General features: G+C 42.0%; 1 protein-coding gene across 3 annotated transcripts in view; it reads left to right on the top strand.

Annotated features, from left to right (window-relative positions):
• Positions 1 to 21,084, top strand: part of WASL (WASP like actin nucleation promoting factor) — a 619,654-nt gene that overhangs the window by 416,130 nt on the left and 182,440 nt on the right. For all 3 annotated transcript variants that reach the window (XM_069629112.1, XM_069629113.1, XM_069629111.1), the window contains one exon: positions 13,594 to 13,636. In XM_069629112.1, coding sequence (XP_069485213.1) covers positions 13,594 to 13,636 — 43 coding nt within the window. The remainder of the gene's footprint in view (positions 1 to 13,593; positions 13,637 to 21,084) is intronic.

Genomic DNA, 21,084 nt, shown 5'->3' with positions numbered 1-21,084 from the left:
ATTTCCAGAAGGCTCTCCGGCTGTATCATGTACTGTCATCGGTTGGCAAACCGACCGCTGCCTGGCCGTCCGAGAGCCCATTCCACCAGATCGATCGCAGCTACCACGGCGTTCCTTTCTGGTGTGCCCCTGCTGGACATATGCAGGGCTGCTACGTGGAGGTCAACGCACACCTTCACGAAATTCTACTGCGTCGATCGGGATTCCAGGGAGGAGTCCAGGGTCGGCCAAGCAGTGCTGCGCAACCTGTTCGCCTGAGGTGAGCCTGGTGAGGAGGTAAGATGCTTAATGTTGAGTTTGATGTACTGCTTAATGTTGAGCCTTTGCCACCTCCCGTGGTTGTGCATGTGTGTACTGCTATGTATTCTTTATTCATGAGCATGTGAATCCATGCCAGACCCCATGCTGGAGAAGGAACAAGTTACTTACCTGTAACTGTTGTTCTCCAGCATGGGTCTGGCATGGATTCACATGCGAACCCTCCCGCCTACCCCTCTGCGGCTCTTCACTTGGTCATACTGCCACTTCACGTGCTTCCAAATCTGAAGATGGCTGCCAGAGGCGGTGCTTAGGTAGAGGGCAGTCATTGGCTGTGGTCAGTATGACGCAGAGACCAGTGATTGGTTATTACTACGAAAGACAGATCAGAAACGAAACTGATACTGGTTTTTTCTTTACCGAGGATTCCCAGCCTGACGGCGGGGAATATTCATGAGCATGTGAATCCATGCCAGACCCATGCTGGAGAACAACAGTTACAGGTAAGTAACTTGTTCCTTCCAACACCTCATTGCCCAGGGACCTTGGCCAAACCAAACACCACATAAATTAGTAGAATTCCTAGCATTCAAAATGGTACTTTGCTCATCCCACAACTTTCAAATAAGAAAGCGCATCTTCATCAACGAATATAATACTATCTCCATGTTTTCCATTAACAAACTAGGCAGAACTCGCTCAAAAACACTTTGCTCGCACAAAACATTTGGCATTGGTGCACCCTGAGAAACATTTTCATTCAAGCACAGCATGCTCCAGGAGAACCCAATTGTCTTGCAGACAGCTTGAGCTGGATTCTGGTATTAGAACACGAGTGGGTATTCAACACAAGTACACTCACTGATTTGTGCAACATAGGGCCACCCACAAGTGAACCTGTTTGCAATAGCAGAAAACAAAACATGTCCAAGCTTTGCATCGAGATACCCTGATCATGGGTCCGTAGGCAATGAACTATGGGTGAATTGGTCAGGGATGTTTGCATGTGCTTCTCCCAACCACATCATTGCTCAAGAAAATAGTCCATGAAACCACAAGAAGAGCGCCAAACAATGACACTCATTGCTCCAATGTGAGCAAGACAGTCGTGGTTCCCCCACCTACTGAACATGTTTCTATGCCCACCAATCAAACTCATTCCTGCAATCTGCTAACCCATCAACAGCAGCAAATAGCCCATCCAAATTCTCAAACCACCAATTTAGCAGCCTGGCTGCAGAGGTAATAGAATTTGGACGTTTACAGTTACTCACGTGGTGCATGGACATCTTGCATGAAGCAAGTAAACCAAACACCAGACATTGTTATTTCAATTAATGGAAAATGTCATCTGGTGGACCAGAAATTAATCCGTCCCATTATTTGTTCACCCGAAGATGGTGTCACCTACCTGCTTTATCTACTTGACTCTGGCCTGTTAACTCAAAGTACACCCAGAGGCATAAGTAGTGTGAAAGACGCATCCAGGGTTTTTACCAAAATGCGCATCAAAGTTCCATGTCCATCAATCCATTGAATTACTAGCTTTCTTCCAAAATACGCAAACCCAAAGAGACGGGGCATTATCGCTAGCTTACCTCGCTAATATTTCACTAGATAAGTTTATAACACTGCAACATAGTTCTTTTCACTCTTTCCTGCAGCATTACTGTGTAGGCGCACAAGCAGGAACAGATATCAGGTGGGACTGTCAGTTTTAAAGCATTTATTTGCTACTGCTCCTTCACCTCGACTTCCACCAACATCAGGTTCTGCTTGATAATGTATGCGCCACCCCTCATCCCCACATGGGCACAAAGAAATTGATTTAAAAAAAAAACACCTAACCAACTACATTACAAAGGTCATGTAAAAGAAAAATCAGAGGACGTCGACACATGATGGTACATGGGTGCACGTAGGGTAGGACAACAGGTATTGGTGTTGACGCCCCCTTTTTCGATGTATTACTCCGCACCAACCACTAGATGCAATGTGATTTTAAGCAGATACAAGCCACAGAGATTATTACTGGGAAAGTAATGTTTACCATACATTGTAGTTAATTCTTTAGCTCTCATCCTCGTTGGAGTAAGATCAAACATTCCATTTGTTAGTATGCACCTGTTCACTTGTAAAATGTATTGTCAAATTCAGAAAACTCTTCTTGCACTGTAAATCAGTATAGAAGTACAACCAAGTTATATCACAAAATCTCCTTTAAATTATTTCCACAACACCACATTCCTAATTGTCTTTCAGTTGATTTCACCACGTGTGAACATCTACTACTACCATTTTCGAAATGGTCGTATACATTTCTTTTGTCAATACTTATCACTTTTTTTGTTTTTGTTTTCATCTTTATCTCCATGAGGAAATTATCAACAAGTGTTTTGCTCCAATGAGCTTGAAGACGTCCTTCTTTTTGCATTGTGCAAATCTGGTTAAGGACGTGTCTGTTCCGATGCGCCTTTTTGTCTTCAACTTGTGGCAATTGACAGATCAATACCTGTTTAATCAAGTCGGTTTTGTGTTTTGTCAGTAAAAATTATTTCTGTGCATGCTTCCTGGCAAAATGCATGTTCAAGTGGGTTGTTTGCTGAAAAATGTTTATGCTAGCCGGGCTTTCAGTCATATTGTCTCTAGCAAGGTCCTCGTACTGGGGTTTCTCTAGCATATTTAGTAGTCATTGGATGCATCAAAGTGATGTCAAGCTACTTTATGTACTATTGGGACAGATTTCGTACTGTTTATTTTGTGGGCGGGAAAAGGGAGGTTGCTGGAGTGAGCAAACTAGTTACTCAGTTTAAATCACTCACACTCTGGACCTGATCACTTCCTGGCTTGAGTTTGAAGATCTCTTTAATTTGGAGTAGTGTATGAACCCATGGGATACCTTTTAAGGCTTTCTCTGAAAAGGTTACCAATGTTTAGTCTGACAATGCGGCTTGGCTCTACTTGGAAAGAAAATTGTTGAAAGCTTTCAAAGTTCTTGCTTTAAAGGTTGACTCCATTGCTCTGTGGCGAGTTTACGGTCTGCAAACACTGCTCCTGGAGAATGTTAGCCATTGTAATGGTATGTGGTGAATATGGGATAATCAGTTAATGTTGTGTTGAGGCTGCACTAGCATGCTATTTTAAGATGTTGGGGTCCGAATGGTATTAATTGCTTAGATTGTTGTCCTCAAATGATAACTGTACCTGCAGTTCTTACAATACTACTCTTGTTTAAATAAAGAGAACCCTGTCCCTGCTTTGCACCCTCACGATAATGGCCTGCATCAATCTCATACTCTGCTCCTTGCAGGACAGAAACCACAGACTATGAGCAAGACAACCCCGTCGTCACGAGCCTAAGACTAATAGAATCAGGCTCCAAAACCCCACCTCAATTATAATACCACCGCCATAGTTCAGGAACCCTCCACATCAGTTCTAGAAACCTTGCAAAAAAACACAGAAGTGCACCATCCCCGCCTATCTTCACACCCATACGAGAACCAATCACTCCAAACGCAGACCCTCCCCTCCCCAAGGACAGAACAAGATGACAATCTCAGGAGCTCTTATTAACGCAAGATCTCTTATGGCACATACTACTGAAATTGCAGACCTATTATCCATTGACGATTTAGACATCTTGGCAGTTACTGAATCCTGGCTTCATGATGCAGTAGGCCCAGCCCTCATGCTAGCGATTCCAGATAACTACCAAATACTTAGAGTAGACAGACCCAATGCCAGAGGAGGTGGCCTAGCTATTATAGTTAAAACAAATCTGGCAGTAAGACTAACCACACCTCCCCAAATTAAATCTTGGGAAATACTCTCAGCCAAATGACCCATCTCCGACAACCGTACGCTAACTATCTTCTTGTTACATAGACCTCCAGGACCAATAGGCACCTTTGAGGAGGACTGATCGAGCCTCCTCACTAACACTAAGGACTCTACACAGCTTCTACTTTTAGGAGACTTCAATTTGGGCTTCAACTACCCTGAGGACAAACACGCCCAATCAGTTGAAGCTATCTTGACTGAACATGGCCTTACCCAAAAAGTTCTTGCTCCCACTCACACCAAAGGGAGAACACTAGACTGGGTTGACAACCTAAACTACACGATCACTAAAATAACACCACAACCCTGGACCGACCACCACCTAATTGGCTTCTCTTCCACAATAGAGCCCCAAAAGCTGAAAAACACAGATATGGTACCCCCCCTCCCGACCAGAAGTAAAAAAGACATCACAGCTGAAAAATTACTTCCTTACCTCCTCCCTACCCTCATATCTCTCAATAACAATTCTGACCCTAATGTACTAGTAGAGACCTTCAACAACACTATGACCAAGGCCTTGACATCATTGTACCAATCCAACTACATAAAAGTAAACAGAAGACCCACCTTAACACCTGGTTCACCCCCGAGCTTAAAGAACTACGACTTCAAAAAAGAAAACCAAGCTATATGGCGACATTCCCCCACGGACGAGAACAATGTCCAATTGACCAACTTTGCCAATATGTACAAAAAAGAAATAATCCTCACCAAAAGGAATACGTTCAATGACAGAATTTCCAAGGCCACCAAGGAGTTATTCACTATCCCCGTGAAATGAAAAACCCCCATTCCACCCACAATGTCCCTTAAGATGAGCAAGGGAGCACTACATCCAGAATGCTCTATCCAACAAAATAGCTACTTTTCAGACTAAAATAGCCAACAAAAAAGCATCCCTGCTCTCCACTGAGATGCAACCCACCCTACCTACTGTAATACCTAGCACCGACACATTTCAGATTCATTATAATCTCTATACTAGAAACTGAAAAAGTCATACTATCTGAATAACTACAGACCGATTACCACGGTCCCTTTTCTCCTTAAAATAATTGAGAGTAGCTTATCTCCAAATTCAGAACCACCTTGAAGCCAAACACTTATTATGCTCCCGCCAATCCGGATTCAGACCACAACACGGTACGGAAACGGCACTTATTGATTTAAAGACTCGAATCGACGAGCTGAAGGACAAAAGTAAAACGGCTATGCTACTCCTCCTCGACCTATCTGCAGCCTTTGACCTGGTGGATCAGTGTTATGCAAACATCTGGCGTCAGCCGCCCATTTCTTGAGTGATGCTATAGCCTGGGTACATTCCTTCCTAGCCAGCCGTACGATTGGTGTTCTCCCCCTCAGCATCCGCAGACCCAATCCAAATTACCTGCGGTGTTCCACAGGCATCATGCATCTCACTGACAATGTATAACATCTTTACCAAGCCACTCTTCAACAAATTGGATAGACTGGGTGTCACCTACACTAATTATGCAGACGATACCCAGATCCTCATACCCCTTTCGGGCAATTTTGTCGAAGACACGGCCTTGGTAAACAAGATATACCTCCTCATTCAGGCATGGATGGCATCACATGGCCTCTGCCTGAATGACGACAAAACTGAGATCCTGATATTGGACTCTGACGCTAACCTAAAAAAAGGTAGCCCTAGCTACGCTGCATTCAATATTGACGGCAACGTAATTAAAGTAGTAACCGAGGTAAAAACATTAGGATTTTACCTTGACTCTACCTTATCACTAAAAAAACAAGTCAGCGCCATGGCATCAACTACTGCCTATACCTGCAAACTTCTTAGTGCTTGCAGACCCTTCCTTTCCAAAACTAGCTGGACCACGCTCGCCAATGCACTAATAATGTCCAAATTGGAGTACTGCAACGCCCTATACACAGGAGCTAACAAATATATCTTAGATAAAATGCAAACACTAAAAAACCATGCCCTCAGAGCAGCTCTGAACATACCAGGTATAGAGCAAATCTCCAATATTAGAAGAGACCAGCACTGGCTAAAAATCAGCGACAGGATATTTCTCAAAACTGTATCCCTCACCTTCAAATGCCTGAACAATGCTGCACCCCCATATCTCTCAGACAGAATGATTAGAAGAACCTCGACCCGCCCTACCAGATCATCTATCTCCAATTGTTCAGAAATTCCCAGATTTAAACTCTCCAAATCTGGCGGAGCCAGTTTCCCAGTTAAAGCGGCTCTATCCTCGAATGCACTCGTCCAAGCCTTCAGAACTGAACAGTCATACCCTAGATTTAGACGCGATATGTTAAACTGGCTTCGAGCTAATGACAACTAATACTTGCTTGTTTTGCTGTACCCATATGTGCACTTGACTACTCAACTACTCTTATATAATGTACCATGCCGTTGATTTAACCAATTCACTTGTCTTGTATGGTACCCCGTACCCATTGCACTCGCAATTTTCATTACTGTACCTATTTACATGTTGTAACTAAGATTCAAGTATACGTGTATCTGTTGCGCTCAGCTACCTAAGGGTTTGGTACACATTACCAAATAAATAAACAAATGGATCTATTTGCCTGCCATTTATTTAGTTTGTTTGCATTTTCACCATGCACAGCTTAGCCATTGACAAATCTAATAATTGCACTGAGTTACAGGCCTGATTTACAAAAAATGTTTTCAATGGGACTTTCCCATGTTAAATATTTTTTGTAAATAAGGCCCAACATTTTTTATTTTCTTCCAGTTATTTGTGATATGCCAAATTATTATCACCATTTGACATTTATTGCCATGATACATCTTTTTACCCCCGTCATATGGGAGGTACTACCATCATATAAGTAGTAGTATGGCTTTCATATAACCATATTCTCGCATCATTTGCTGGTCTGTCCATCATAAGACTGTGTGCTCCCACCATATACCACGTTTTGCTGTTTAAATGCAAATTTTTTATTTTATTGTGTGTGGTCTACAGTTTGTCTTAGACATGAAAAAGAAACTTTTACAATCTTGTATACAACATACTAAAAAAAACAAAGAATAATAGGAAGAGAGAAGGGGGCATAGGCTCTTCTCTAAAGTCAAGGAGTTAAAATAGACAGCTTGCTAACCCCTCTAGGGGAGGGGAGAGACAGTAGCTTTTATTCCTCTATAACAGATGTAGGGATTGAAGAAAGTTCACCACTGCTGCCGTTAGCTGGGTCTCGTGACCTGCGATTATTCTATGCCATGTGTTTTCTGATGTTAGCCATTCGGTTGTCACTGCAAATCTTCCTAATACTTTCAAACGCAGGTTCTACGTTCCCTTACATTCGATAAGCGCTTGCTTTAAAGTTTGGTTTCCTGGAGTTGCACAATCTTTGCAGTAAATCACTATCTTTTCTTATTGTTTTCGAATGTTCCGAATTTCCCCCGTTAGTAGAACGTTCATTCTTACTCTGAGGAAGTTGTTTCTAACTTTTTCATCCGTAAATGTTTCTAGGTACTTTGGCAGTGAACCTATGTTTTTATCAACTTTAAGAAAAGTATTTCTTAATCTTGTGAATCTTGTTTTTTCTATTGTTTTTATCCAGTCCAGAGTTACCAGCTCCTGCTTTATCTTCAGTGGATTTTCCATCAGAATGTCCATGTTTGATTCTGTTTTTGCTATTACCATTTTAATTTTTTTATCTAAGGGCTGTAGAATTTCAGATCTTGAATTCCTGTGATGCTCATTGATGTCTTCATACAGGGACCCTTTTTTAGGGTTTATGATTTCTCTATAGAAGGATGTTAACTTCCAGTCTTCCATGCAGTTCAATGATTTCACTCCTAATTCAAATCATAGTTCTCCCCCTGGTGTACACCATGGCAGTTAGGGCTTTTTTCCAGATTCTTCCTTCAATTTTGTACCAATTAAAGTTCCAAAGTTGTGGTTTGGCTTCTATTCCATATAATAGGACTGGAACCATTTTGCTCAGGTAGTATTTTATCATTGGGACAATTGAGAATTTGCAGAATCTGTTCCTGATATGATCAATTGGGGGATTAACGCTTGTGTTTTAGAAATAGTATCTCTCTCCACTTTGTGGTTAGCTGGACTTGCGTAAATCATATATCCCAGATATTTCAGGCTTTCAACTTGGGGAATTCTTTGCCCATCCAGAGACCAATAATTGTATGATGTCTTCTTCCGCGGATGTTTAAATACTAGGATTTTCTTTTTTTTCTTTTTTTTTAGGGTTTATTATCAGCCCGTTCTCCTTGGCATATTTCCCTAGACTGTCCAACATTCTTTGCAATCCAATGGCTGTTCTGTCCAAGAGGATGATGTCGTCCGCATAGGCAATCCAGAATATTTTCCTGCCATTTATGACCGGGCTTGCCAGTGCGGACATGCTCAAATGATCTCCTATATCTGCTGAGAACAGATTAAAGAAGGTAGGTGTCCCCAAGCAGCTATGTCTTACCCCCTTTTCCACTGGGACTGCCTCTGAGAGGTGACCGATGTTGTCTAAGCGGACTCTTACACTTGTTCCCCTATGCAGTTCCATTAACATTGATAGCAATGATTCCAATATTCCCTTTTTCCTGAGCTTGTGCCATAGTTTTGTTCTATCGATCTGATCGAAAGCCTTGGAGAGGTCAATCCAGGCTCCATATAGCGGTGTTGCTCCTTTGTCCCTTGTTGTTTCGCTAAGGATATTTAATAAGGATCCATTCAGAGCCGTCGATGGTCCTTTTCTGAAGCCTGTTTGGCATCTGGATAGCACCCCCCTCTTGTTCTGTCCAAGACGAAAGCTCATTCAGTAGCAGTCTCATAAATATTTTGCTGTCAATGTCTAGGAGGACGATGGGTCTATAATTTGATGGATTTACCCTGTCGCCCTCCTTGAAGAATGGTATGAATAAGTCAGTTTTCCATGATGGTGGAAAGCTCCTTTGCTTCAATAGCTCCCTGAAAAGCCTTCTCAACAGCTTGGCCCATAACTTTGGGTTTTCCCTAAGTACCTGGTATGTGAGACCATTTGGCCCTGCTGCTCTTGATAATGAGGCTTTGGATATTATTTCCACAATATCCTCCTCCTCAATTTGCAGTTCCCAACCTTTGTCTAAGGGCGGACAGTTTTGTTCTTTTAGTAAGTTTTTTGTAAGATATTCCACCCAAATTCTCTCTGGGACCAGGTTGCACAATGTACTGCTGGAATTTGATTCTAGTTCTCGTATCAGTGACCAAAAACTTCTTGACGACAAAACTAATTTTAGCATCTCCTCCCCTTCGTTGTGGTGGAGCATGAATTTATGGTTCTTTGTCCATGCTTTGTAATTTCTTCGAATTGTTTTCAGTTGCTGAGAATATTTTTCACTGTTGAGCCTTCGGCTTTTCAGGTCTCTTATGGTTTTTCTCAGGATTCTTTTCCTTTGCCTTGTTTCTTCATCAAAACTATGAAGATGTATCTGCTATTGTTTGATGGCATTTTAGGAGGAACAAGTGACCATAAGGTAGGCACAAATGTCTCTGGGCTACCTATCTCTTGGGTTATCTGTTCTGACATGTTTAATAGTTTTTTGTTGAGGATTCTCCCTCCTTGTCCATATTTTCTTAGTCTTACTTTGTTTTTTATTCCTATTATTTCTTGATTGTGAACGAAGTTTGTGAGACCAGAGTCATACTTGATTGAGAGTTCCAATCTTGAGTGGTCACTTCCTCCTTCCTGTTTTATTTTTTATTGTGATTTTCGGGCAAAGAGATTCTCACTGACAAAAATATAGTCCAACACTGAGGCTGATTTCCCTCTTTGCCATGTCATACAGGGCTCTTCACATCCTTGGCTTGCATTATTCATCATTTTCAGGTCCCAAGCCTCGGTCAATTCTAGCCAGGATTTCCCTTTATTTGCTAAGGTTTGTTTTTGTCCTCTCCCTTGCTCTTTTTACCCTTTATACATTCTGCGTTAAAATCACCTGCTAACAGAATCTCTGCGTCTTGCCATTTTGTCTTAATCATCCCCAAACGTTTTGCTATCTTATCCTGGAATAGTTGGATTTTGATGGATGCCGGGTTCCAGTACACGTTGATCACTATCAGGGTGGCGGCTTCTTGATTTCCCGGGGAGTGGACTTTACAGGCCAGGATTCCGCTTTCATCTTTCCATATTTGTGTGACATATTTGAATGTGCTATTTTTAATGGCAGTGATTAAACCTCCCGCCGGCCTCCCTTTTGCTTTCTGACTCGCCGGTAAGCAAAATGTTGTAAATCCCTCTATTTCTATCGGGTTAACTAACCATGTTTCCTGAAAAGCCAGAATTTCCATTTTCTCCAATAGATAGTTTTTCACTTCCTTTACCCTGAACGTGCTGGAACCTCTTGTGTTCAAACTAACCACGTTCAGCTCTTTCTGCTTAAAGGTTCGGAGTTCCTATACTCATGTTTTTCAAGACTTGCGTATGTCAGGCAGGGCCGCTAGTGTTTTTTCTTGAATTGATGCTTCCTTTTCAGATCTCTTTCCCTTCTCCAATTACGCCCCTGGGGCCCCTACTTTCCCTTTGGGTCGTTTTCTTCTGTCTATCTTCTTCACTCATCTGTGATGTATATGGTTAGCACTTCTTGTTCTAATTCTTTCCTTGACTTTAAGATTACTGCGTAGGCTTTTGTTGAACTCAATCCTATTTCTACTAGGAACGAGTTTTCCCGATCTGGGAATTTCACATACTCCAGATCTTCTGTAGAGAATAGGTTAGAGGTCTCTATTTGTTTTGATTATAGATAATATTGCCATTCTACTGAGGGATTTAGTCTTTGCTCGTTTTGGTACCATCTTTAGCCATAGTTAAGGAATTTCAAATCCGTTGAGTGAGTCTCTATGGCTGTCAACGAGGCTACATCTCCACTCCCTGTCCTCTTCCTCCCTTTGCTTTGTAGGTTCATTTTCTTTCTTTCTAGTTTCTTATTTCCGGTTCTGAGATAGTTTGAAATTTTCCAAGACCCAGATTCATAACCACTTCAGTAAAGGGCCATTGTTCCTTCCACTTTGGCGGTTTCGGTGTGGTTGTTTTCTTCCTTTCAAATATCGAGGCTATTCTTATTTTGGGTCCAACTTCGTCTGTTGGCTTTTTGAGTTGTTTGATGAAAATTGGAGCAAGTTTCAATTTTTTTTTATTAGTCTGTCACCTCTGCCTCAATATAATTGGTTATCAGTTTGTGAACCCGTGTTTACACCTGTTTTTTTTGGTTTATTCAGAGATTCCTGGCCTGTTTTTTTTTTTTTGTTTTCCCCTTCTTGCTTTGTAGTTGGCTTTCCGAGTTGTCTCTTGGTGTTTCTTGGCCTTTCTTTAGGTCCTTCTCTAAAGCTTTTTTGTCCTTTCTCGGTGGCGTCATTTCCTCTATTTCATAGGTTTTCTTTTTTCTCCCTTTCCCTTTTTTGGCTTTTGTTGCTCTGCTTCTTCTTTTCTTGCTTTAGTCAGGTGGGGGGGGCCGTTTCTTTTCTGTGTTTTTTTTGTCTCTTTTATTGATGGAATTATTTCGGTGTTTATCACATTACTGAGGCCAACCATTGATGGTTCGCATCTTGCTACTTCATTGGTTAGTTCTAAGACTATTCCTGTTTGGGATTAAACCTCCCCCTTCAATAGTTCGAAGACTGACACCAGTGAATTTAGGACATAATTGAGAGCACTCAGGGTTGCCCCACTTGTAGGTGGACTTGAATCTTGCTTTTTTTCTCTTCCTTCTAAAGATGCATTGTTATGACTTTCCATTGAAGGACTTCCTCTAATTGACTCTAAGATTTCTCTTTCTTCCTCATGCTCTGTTTCCATCTCACTATCAATGCTTTCTTGTGTTGCCTGTTGTTTCTCGTGTGGTTTTTTTCCCCATATCGTCCTCTTTTCTCTGCTGTGTTAGGTCCTTTGCTGGGTATTCCACCAGTTCATCCAAACTTCTACTTCTCCTTTTTTCAAAATATTCCTTGATTTTTTTTTTTTCTGTATATTTCTAGTGGTGACTGTGTATTCCAGCCCTTTTTTCCAGTGGTTCCTACATTCTGCCTGGTTTCCACTGTCAATTCTCGCCTCTTCTAATCTTAGGTTAGGGGTGTGAATTTGTGCCTCCACTGAATGTTGATTAGTCATTTTGAGTTCCTGCTCTCTCCTATCTGTAGGCGACCCTACCGTCTTGGAATGTGCCACTGGCTCCAAATAAGAGCCGTCCCACTCTGGTACTTTTGTTGCATCCGAGTGTGCTGTACTCCTTAGTTTCATTTTTGAAGATGGTGATGCAGACGGATTTGTTATTTAGGTGTCAGATTGTTTTCCCTTCGTTTTGTCTCTTAGCTCTCTTCTGTCAAATTTGAGTGGAGTGAGGCTTATCTACTTCCCAGGTCTCCTAATTACAGCCCCTCCCCAAATGATGTATTATTTGAACTTTCCCAATCTGATTACTTTCTCCTCAGTTGCTTTTTTATGCTAATGTTAATTTCGGGAAATGGTCGTTAAGGAGAGGCAAATGGATTAGGGGTGCAAGGATCTCTATGTAAAAAGTCAGTAGCACAGTGCGTACCGTAATATTGTGGCGTCTTTCGGCGATCTTGACTCTAATTGGGTTTGGCAGACTTTCTCCCTCTCGCCTACCGCTCCTGATCCGCCGATTTACAGCAATGCAGGATAGTTGTGCGGGTTTTTGATTTGAAACCCCCGACACAGCAGTGGTGGTGCACCTCGCGCCAAAGCCGCCAAACTGCCCAACAGCTTTACACCAGCCCTTCTGCCTCAGGGCTTACGTCGCAAGGGCGCTCTGGGCGTGTTGATAAGCCCAGCTGGCTGTCACGTGACTTGCGCGTCAGTCGGAAGATAATTCTTGTGTTTTTAAGGCGAAGGCGTCCTTTTCACCTATCCGCCTTAAATAAAGTTTGTGTAGGCAGCTGCAGGGAAAGATTGCTGATCTGTGCTCCTTCTATCCTCTCACACAGCAGCACTCCAACAGTCCGATGCTTCCAGTATTTCAGTCGCAATTAAGCAAATGACAGCGCTGCCACAGCCCAACAGCTTTACACCAGCCCTCCTGCCTCAATTTATTGAACTCATATATTTCATACACTAGCTATGCTCCCGACATGAATGTGCAGACAATGGCCGAGGTTAGTCCTATATAAAATTAGTTTGTTAGGAAGAACAGGCACATTTGCGTATACTCCTGGCATGCAAGGCAGCAACTACATTTTAGAATTTGAGGGACATGAGCAGCAGAATATTCAGGTAGCATTTTATTTTGTTCCTAAGTATTGTACTAGGTTTCTCGTGCCATTATTTGATTGAATTCTTATTTGCAGAATTGGGAGCAGTAGTTGATAAAAATACGTATTATTAATATGACCTACTCAGCAGTGTTTGATCTTTTGTAAGCTTTGAATTGACTATCTGGTCTTTAGGATGTGACCCATAGTACTTAAGTTATCTGATGTTTCTTTTTTCATTTCCTTTCCTTGTTTGATTCAGGCATATTGGACATGTTGGTTGGGATCCAAACACGGGATTTGATGTAAGTGTTGTTTTGCATGTTTTTTTTAATATCTGTGCTGCCTCGACCAGTTATGAAAAAGTGTGATGTTGTATACAAATATTTAAAAGGAGAGAGCTGGAAAAAGGTACAAAACTACTCGATAGTACAAGAAGAGAAAAACGAAAGAAAGTAATGAAGGGGCGGGGATTAAAGTGGGCACCCCAAAAAAGTGGTCACCCCAAATATGCATATTGGTACTGCAGAGAAAATGGAGATCAACGTGAAATTACATGAGTGATGTGTATTTGTGGCTTGTGAGATTTCTGTGTAGAAAGAAATGGACACATTTTGAGTCTTTAGTCAGTGAACCTGTATTGAGTGAAAAACACAAGGGGTTGAAAGGACTAATGTTCAGCTCTTAGCAAAGTAGCCACACCATGGACATTAATTTCCTCCCGGTGATCAATCCCCCCCTTGCTGGCTAAGACTATCCCCACTGTGTGGTTTATTTGCTCTTGTTTTCAAGGGAAGTAAGGCAGCCAACCTGGCTGTTCACCAATGGAGTGAACAAACTGAAAAACTTATCTGAAGTCTTACAACTACTTATTTATATGATGTGGCTATGTATTTTAATTTGGGGATTTTTGTATGACACAAAATTCCCAGTGAAGCCGTGAGACGCCGGGCAAGATGGGGAATAGGGCAGCGTAGAGAAATTATTCAAATACTTTGGAAGGCAGCCAGTTCTTCGTAATTCAACAGAATGTGTGGATTTTGGTGATATCACAAAGCTGTTGGTGCGCATAACCCCAAATGAAGTCTCTGACAGCAAAAAGATTTTAGAGTGGCACAAATGTTTTCCGTACATCAATCGTTAATTTGGAAAGCCCATTTGCTTTTTAATAAATGTTATAAATTGCTATAAATTTGAGAGGTTTCTCTCAACAAAAGTGTGGACATCCCATACATGGGCAGAAATGGTAAATGATTTTGAATTAAATGCAAGATTACCATTACGGAGAACTTGTATTGCAAGTAAGTAACTTATTCTTTTTTTTTTTGTTAATCAAGGAACATTCCTGAGGTTGTCCTCCCAACTAAGAACCAATGTCTCCTTTGTAAACTATTTGGTTGTCTTTCTTTCGATAATGGTGTCTCAGTTGACTCAGATTAAGGCTTAGATGCAATAACTGCTTTAATCTTAATATTAATAAAACTAAACTGGTAATTGTCTTTCCATGCAAATTTGCTCTCCTTTTCAATTCGATGTCGGTACTCTGAAGACCTTACCTACGGTTAAATAGCTCATTATGTACTTTATTTTGGCTTATGATTTTTCAGCTCGGCTCCATCGGACAGTAACGTATACACCTTACTACCTTAGACTAATTTTCTCACTTTCTCATTGCTAGGTGGGATTAGATTTCTCCCAACCCTGCCTCCTTAGAAGCCCCCATTTTGCAGCTTGAAAGGCCACTCAGCACCCTCCATGGAGCTTCCTACATACATGGTGGGATCCTGCTGCTTCATAGGGACCGAAAAGAGGGCAGTCTCCTTAGTTCCTGTTTATATTGGTTTCCTGTTGATGTACTTATTGGATACTTTAACAATATAAGCACTTTCCCTAAGGCATCCATAACAGTCTGATGGAGCTAAGGTTTGGTGCTAACCTATTGTTCCATTTCAATCTTGGTCCCCTGTTAGCCACAGGGTGCCACAAACATGACACAATCAAAGTACACATACAGCATTCAAAATAAAGTCCTACACACACACACTCTCTCCCTCTCTCCCTACACTCAGACATACTCTTTCTAACGGAGGCATGGCTCAAACCTCACTACACACCTATTATCCCTGACATGCTTCCTCCACCCTCTCATCCATCACAGAGACTGTCCCCACAAGAAAAGTGTTGGCATTGCCATCATTTACCAACAACACACTCATACTAAGTGGCACCTATTCACTACCTTTGAAGCTCTCCCTCGCCACCATCACACCCACACTACACCTTTATCCACCTCATTTACTGCCCCTAGCACACAATCCCAACTTCTGGGGCTAGCTGGACTAACTTCACAAATAACGACCACAGCACTCTTCAAAAATATCTACCATGGAGATTTCAGCCTTGGTAGTTCCCATCAAGACAACAATCCCATACTAAACGGTATCCTCAATTCACTCCCCCCCATGACCTCGCACAACGTAACACCGTTGGGCTTTTGATTTCAAGCAAAATCATGTCTCTGGAAAATCTATTCATGGTGTTATGGTCTGAACCCTTACAATCACCTCCACACTGACAACATCCCCCCCCACCTGTCACACATCCCACTGCAACCAGACAAAGCCAACTCATTACAGAGAGTGTTAGCTCCACTCATACCACCCTGTTTCTTCCTTCATTCACCTCTATAATTCAAGCCATCAGTATTTTGGAGTTCTGAGAGAATTGCATACCACAATGGGTGGGGGTGTGGAAGGCGTGGGTGGTGGTTTGGAGAAAGATTTTTCAATGTTGAATAGCTTTGGTGTACGATTGGTGGTGGATTGTCTTTGGGGCTAATGGTTGCCTTGTTTATGGCTGGTTTTGTATTTGCTGCAGCAGAGGTTGAGTGGTGTTCTGGTGTTGGGGCATGGGTTGTTTTGTCTGGCTTTCTGCTTGATGGAGAGGCGGGAGCTATTGAACCATAGTTTATGGCAGTGGCTGCAGGGTTTTTGTGTTTTGAGGGGGGCACATTTTGCGATCGCATGTGTGATGATGGTGTTGTAATTGAGGATAGTGTAGGTATGTAGTGTGGGGAGGATGGGATGGGATGAGTGATGCTAAGGTTGTGTCTATAATGTAATTTCTTTTGTCTAGCTGTGGGGAGAGGAGGAAGTGTGGGAGGAGGGGGATCTTGGGCAGTAGTGAGCGTAGTGAGGGGATGGCAAAGTGGTCCCTCGACACCCAGATTTGATTTTCCATGGAGACATGATTTTTGCTCGAAATAAGCAGGGCGGTGGTGTTTCCAGCTGTATGTGGGGTATGTGATGCATTGTGTGAGGGAATAACAGGTGAGTGGATTGAGGGTACTCTTTAGTATGGGGTTGCTGTCTGGATGGGAACTACCAGGGTTGTAGTTGCCAAGGTAGATATTGATGCAGGGTGAGGTATGGTTGTAAGCTGTGAAGTCGGTCCAGTTGGTGTGGAAGTTGGGAGCGGTAGGGGCGGTAAATGGGGTGGATAAGGGTGGGGTGTAGGTGTGATGGAAGGGAAAAATTGAGAGCAACACCAACAACTCACATCCCTTGAAGTTCTCCAAGTGTGCGAGTGACTCTTTATATAGGATGGCAATGCCACCACCTTGTTTGAGTGGGCGGTTTCTGTGATTCATGAGATGGTGCGAGGGAAGCATGTCAGGGATAATCGGTGTGTGGTGGGGCCTGAACCATGTTTTTGTAAGGAAGAGGATATATGGGGGAGTGTTTGCTAATTGAGGCGTGTTTTGTGGCAAACTGGCTAACAGGGAATACAGAATGGAAAAAAAATGAGAGGCAAGAATCCTCGCTCTAGTCACCTAGGCAAGTGAACGCCCTAGGGAAATCGCTTAAATTCCCAAGGTAACCTATCGGCCCATAGATCGACCTTGAATGCTTCATGTAGGTTCCCAGGCCTCTGCAGGCAGCCTGAGGCAACTGGAAAGATTGCCTCTGGTAATGCTGCAATGAGCTCTGTGCTACTTCTTGTCTATCCTAATCTTACTTTCCTAAACATTTTGCAACATTTTGTTTCACCTCACACCTTTTGAAATAATTTAATCTTGTAAGGCACTCGGAGACCCTCTGGTTGGGCCAGCGCTGAACATAAATCCAAATGAAATAGGATAAGACTGTTCAAACAAACCCTTTCTTACTATTGATCACTTGGCTGTCATTGCTCAAGTTATCAGCACTATGCTGGATTATTTTAACTCTCTGTACTTGGGCCTTACTGAATTCCTTTGCCCCAAGTTACAGATTTTACAAAATAACACTGCAAGAATAATTGTGTTCCCTACTATGCTCCTTTTTATACCAGTTTTGAGACTTATTCACTGGTTACTGAAATTTGCCAGAATCGTTAAATTTGCTCTGTTGGTCCAGAAGTGTATTTTATGGTAAATCTCCATTTTATGTGACATGCAGCTTAACAGCCAGCACTTCTATGCTAACTGATGGGAGAACTTTTGCCTTGCAACACACCAGAATTTGTAACAAACTACCATTGCCGTTAAGATCCAATTCTAATTTAAGTAACTTCCATAAAGAACTCAATACTCTTGTGTTTTCTCTGTATTAATCTTTCTATTAATGAGAACATTATATGCTATGTGATTTATATAGTTTTTGTCAGTTCCTATAGCACTCGGGTGTTAGGCTTTGAGCGCTTTATACATTTTAATTGTTATCTTTAAATCATCAGAGTCAAATTTTTATGACAGTCTCTATAAAGCACCAGGTTTCCTCAAACATTCTATTCCCTGCTCATGTTAAGATAGGATGTTCAACTTATTCAGAAAGTGACCCTTTAAGAACACAATCCAGAGTAATTTATTATAAAAAAAACACATGAATCAAGGGAAAATAATTCAGTCCAATTTTCTGGTGATAACTTTCTATAGGTGTCAATTTTGTAACACCTATAGCCTGCCTTAGCAATATCCTTGGAATTTCTGAACAGCGCATCTCCCTCAAATGGGGCACTGGAATGAACATTCTAGAGATCCTACTTGGTAGAATATTAGATTTTGGTAAACTAACCATATCTCTCTTCCTTTTGTCAGTCTTGATCACAAGATATGTTCTCAAATTTCAGATTGAGGGTAAGTTGACTTAGGGGTGTCACAGTATTAGTTTTATGGCCGTACGATAACCTTCTTGACAAGTGACGGTATATCATGGTTATCGCGGTTTAGAAGGTGGAGTTAACTAATTTTAAATATTTTCTTAAAAGGTCATAAATTGGCAGATTTATCATCACAAAAAAAACCAGGCAACCAGGGCCAGAATTGGGCTTTTCAACATACTTTCACTGAAATGCCACCACTTGCTTCCAACAAAAACACAAGTGTGGAGAGGAGAAGGGAGGGGGAAGCCCTGCTGCGACTGGCAAAGCAAACTTAATAGCTTTTCTTAAGTGGTCATTTAGGCTTTTAGCTCCCCCACTGGCTACTGGTGAAGATGAACATGTTGCCATCTTGATGATCTGCACACACATGCACACTCTCTTTACGTTACAGCCTTTAGTTTACTTGCTGGCCAAAAGGTGTTCAGTAATCAAGAACAGGTTAGCCTTTGATATGGCAGCAGGGAATTCCCGCAGAGATGAGTGAATTTCGTGGTGTGACTTATTACATGTAAATTCAATGATTGAACCAGGGAAATCACCCATTATAATTATAATGGATAATGTTTTATAAACATAAACCCCAAAGCCGCCAACCCAAAGTAAATCCTTTTCCTTCTTGGCACTGTATTTATTATTCTTCCTATTGCTAACATATTGATTTTGTCAGGCACGTGTGGTTTACGGAATGGCATTAAAAACTGCTCCAACTGAAGCGACTTGTACCAAAAAAAATGATTTTATTTTTTAAACATTGCCTTTTTGCATTTGAAGTTTTTAACTTGCCATTGTCAATGCTTTTTAGTTAACTCATGAATACACAGGCAGAATTTTCCAGCTATATCAAGGTAGCATTTTGAAACTTGTCTCTGCAGGTAATTAGCTGATCCTCCTGGAATCTAAGGCGGCTGCAGAATTGGTCTTTCATGGCGCTCACTCGTTGATAGCCTTGAATGAAAGAGTGACTAGTGGAAGTGTTATAATGCACATTTTGCACAATGAGTTTGCTGCTACATCACAGGTCATCGATTTGAAAATTGGCCCTGACTTGCATTTTTTTGGAACCACATGGCATGGGCACAATGACCCCTCACTGCGACAAAGTTGGGTTTGACAACTCTTTATCCCATTAAAGGGAGAAAAGTCACTCATGTGCGGTCTGAAAGCCCATGTCATTGTGTTTCTTTTATCAAAATGTCATAGCCAACACGGACACACCAAAAGGTTGCATAGTGATCTAATCACTATAGCTTTTTTACCATCTGCCTGGTATATTATGAATGTCTGATGTCAGTCACCACTGACCATGTAATCCTAAAGGGACAGCGTTCAGTGGGCGCTGTTGATTTCTTTCTTGGTTCTCGCAATCAATGTTCCTTATAATTTCTTTGGGCTGTGTGCGCCAAAGAATAGTTGTGTGCGGGCTGTTTTTCAGTCATGTGCGCAACTGAGTGATGCGCTGCCAGACCAGGGGTGGTAGGCGGCGGCGCAGTCCTCCACCAGTGAGCAAGGCTTAAAGGCTTAGTGATCAGATTTCACAGTGTGCAAGCGAGGAATGCGAATTTGCGGCACAACAAGCTCTACTTCAAGGGACATTTGGGTGTTCTATTCTCCTCCCAAGACTTTAGCTCATCTGAAATTGTCCTTTTACATCTCTAAACATTAACAAGATCTTTCATTTTATGATGGGCTGGTACAAGAACAGAGGGGGTCTTGTAGTGGAACACAGATTCTGTGTCACAAATTAATATTAGCACAGCATTAGGTTCTCCATTCTCAGTTCACTAAATGTATGGAATATAAAGGAAATGCTTTCTATTGGTTTAATGAAATAAACAGTATACGAACATGAGTAATGACAAAGATGACTTAATAGAAGTGGGCTATGAATGGACATTGGACTGACAGTTAAATAAAAAGCACTGAATCATGTAATCTCAGATGATGGTCCTGGAAGTTAACCCGACAGTCTCAAAGTCTGCCAAGAAAAGGGTGACTATAAGACTACTAGTACAGCATCATAAGAGGACTGCAACCAAATCAGAGGTCCAACAAGAGGCAACACTCTAACAAGGAAGGGTTTAGTATATTATGTTTACTATTTTATTCAACATGAACAATACATATAAAGATGAAGGAACTGGGGGATCGGATTCATGGGGGACTCTGGGACTGGTACAGTGCCCTAGCAGCCAGGTTTCAGATGTGAAGGAGAGAGTTAACTGCTAGTAACATTGAAGCTGCACTAGAATAGTCTCATGTGTGCGCAGTGTGTTTTGGTGAGCCTGAGCCTGCCCAGGCTCTTTTCTGCTGCTACTGCCTTTGTGACTTTGGGAAGTCTGTTCTCTAGTCCTACTACTACTTCCAGGAGGAAGCAGTATATAATCCCCAGCACACGCGGAGCGCGCGGTGTGCGCAGTGTGTTTTGGTGTTCTGGTTTCGGGCGAGGGTGAGGGCCTGAGGGCCCGTGTGCCTGCCATAATGGATGGATCTTTGCACAAACGCGGGAAAATAGGTACCTGCGGAGACCGCTTGCCCTCCCCTCCACACACAAGACTGCAACTGCGACGCTGGAAGTCTGCCTCCGTCTCTGCCTCCACATCTAACCTGACTG

The sequence above is a fragment of the Ambystoma mexicanum genome, chromosome 12 (assembly GCF_040938575.1).
Source record: "Ambystoma mexicanum isolate Mex_15411 chromosome 12, UKY_AmexF1_1, whole genome shotgun sequence".
Lineage (NCBI taxonomy): Eukaryota > Metazoa > Chordata > Amphibia > Caudata > Ambystomatidae > Ambystoma > Ambystoma mexicanum.
Note: the sequence above shows the minus strand (reverse complement) of the source record. Positions and strands in the feature narration are given on the sequence as shown.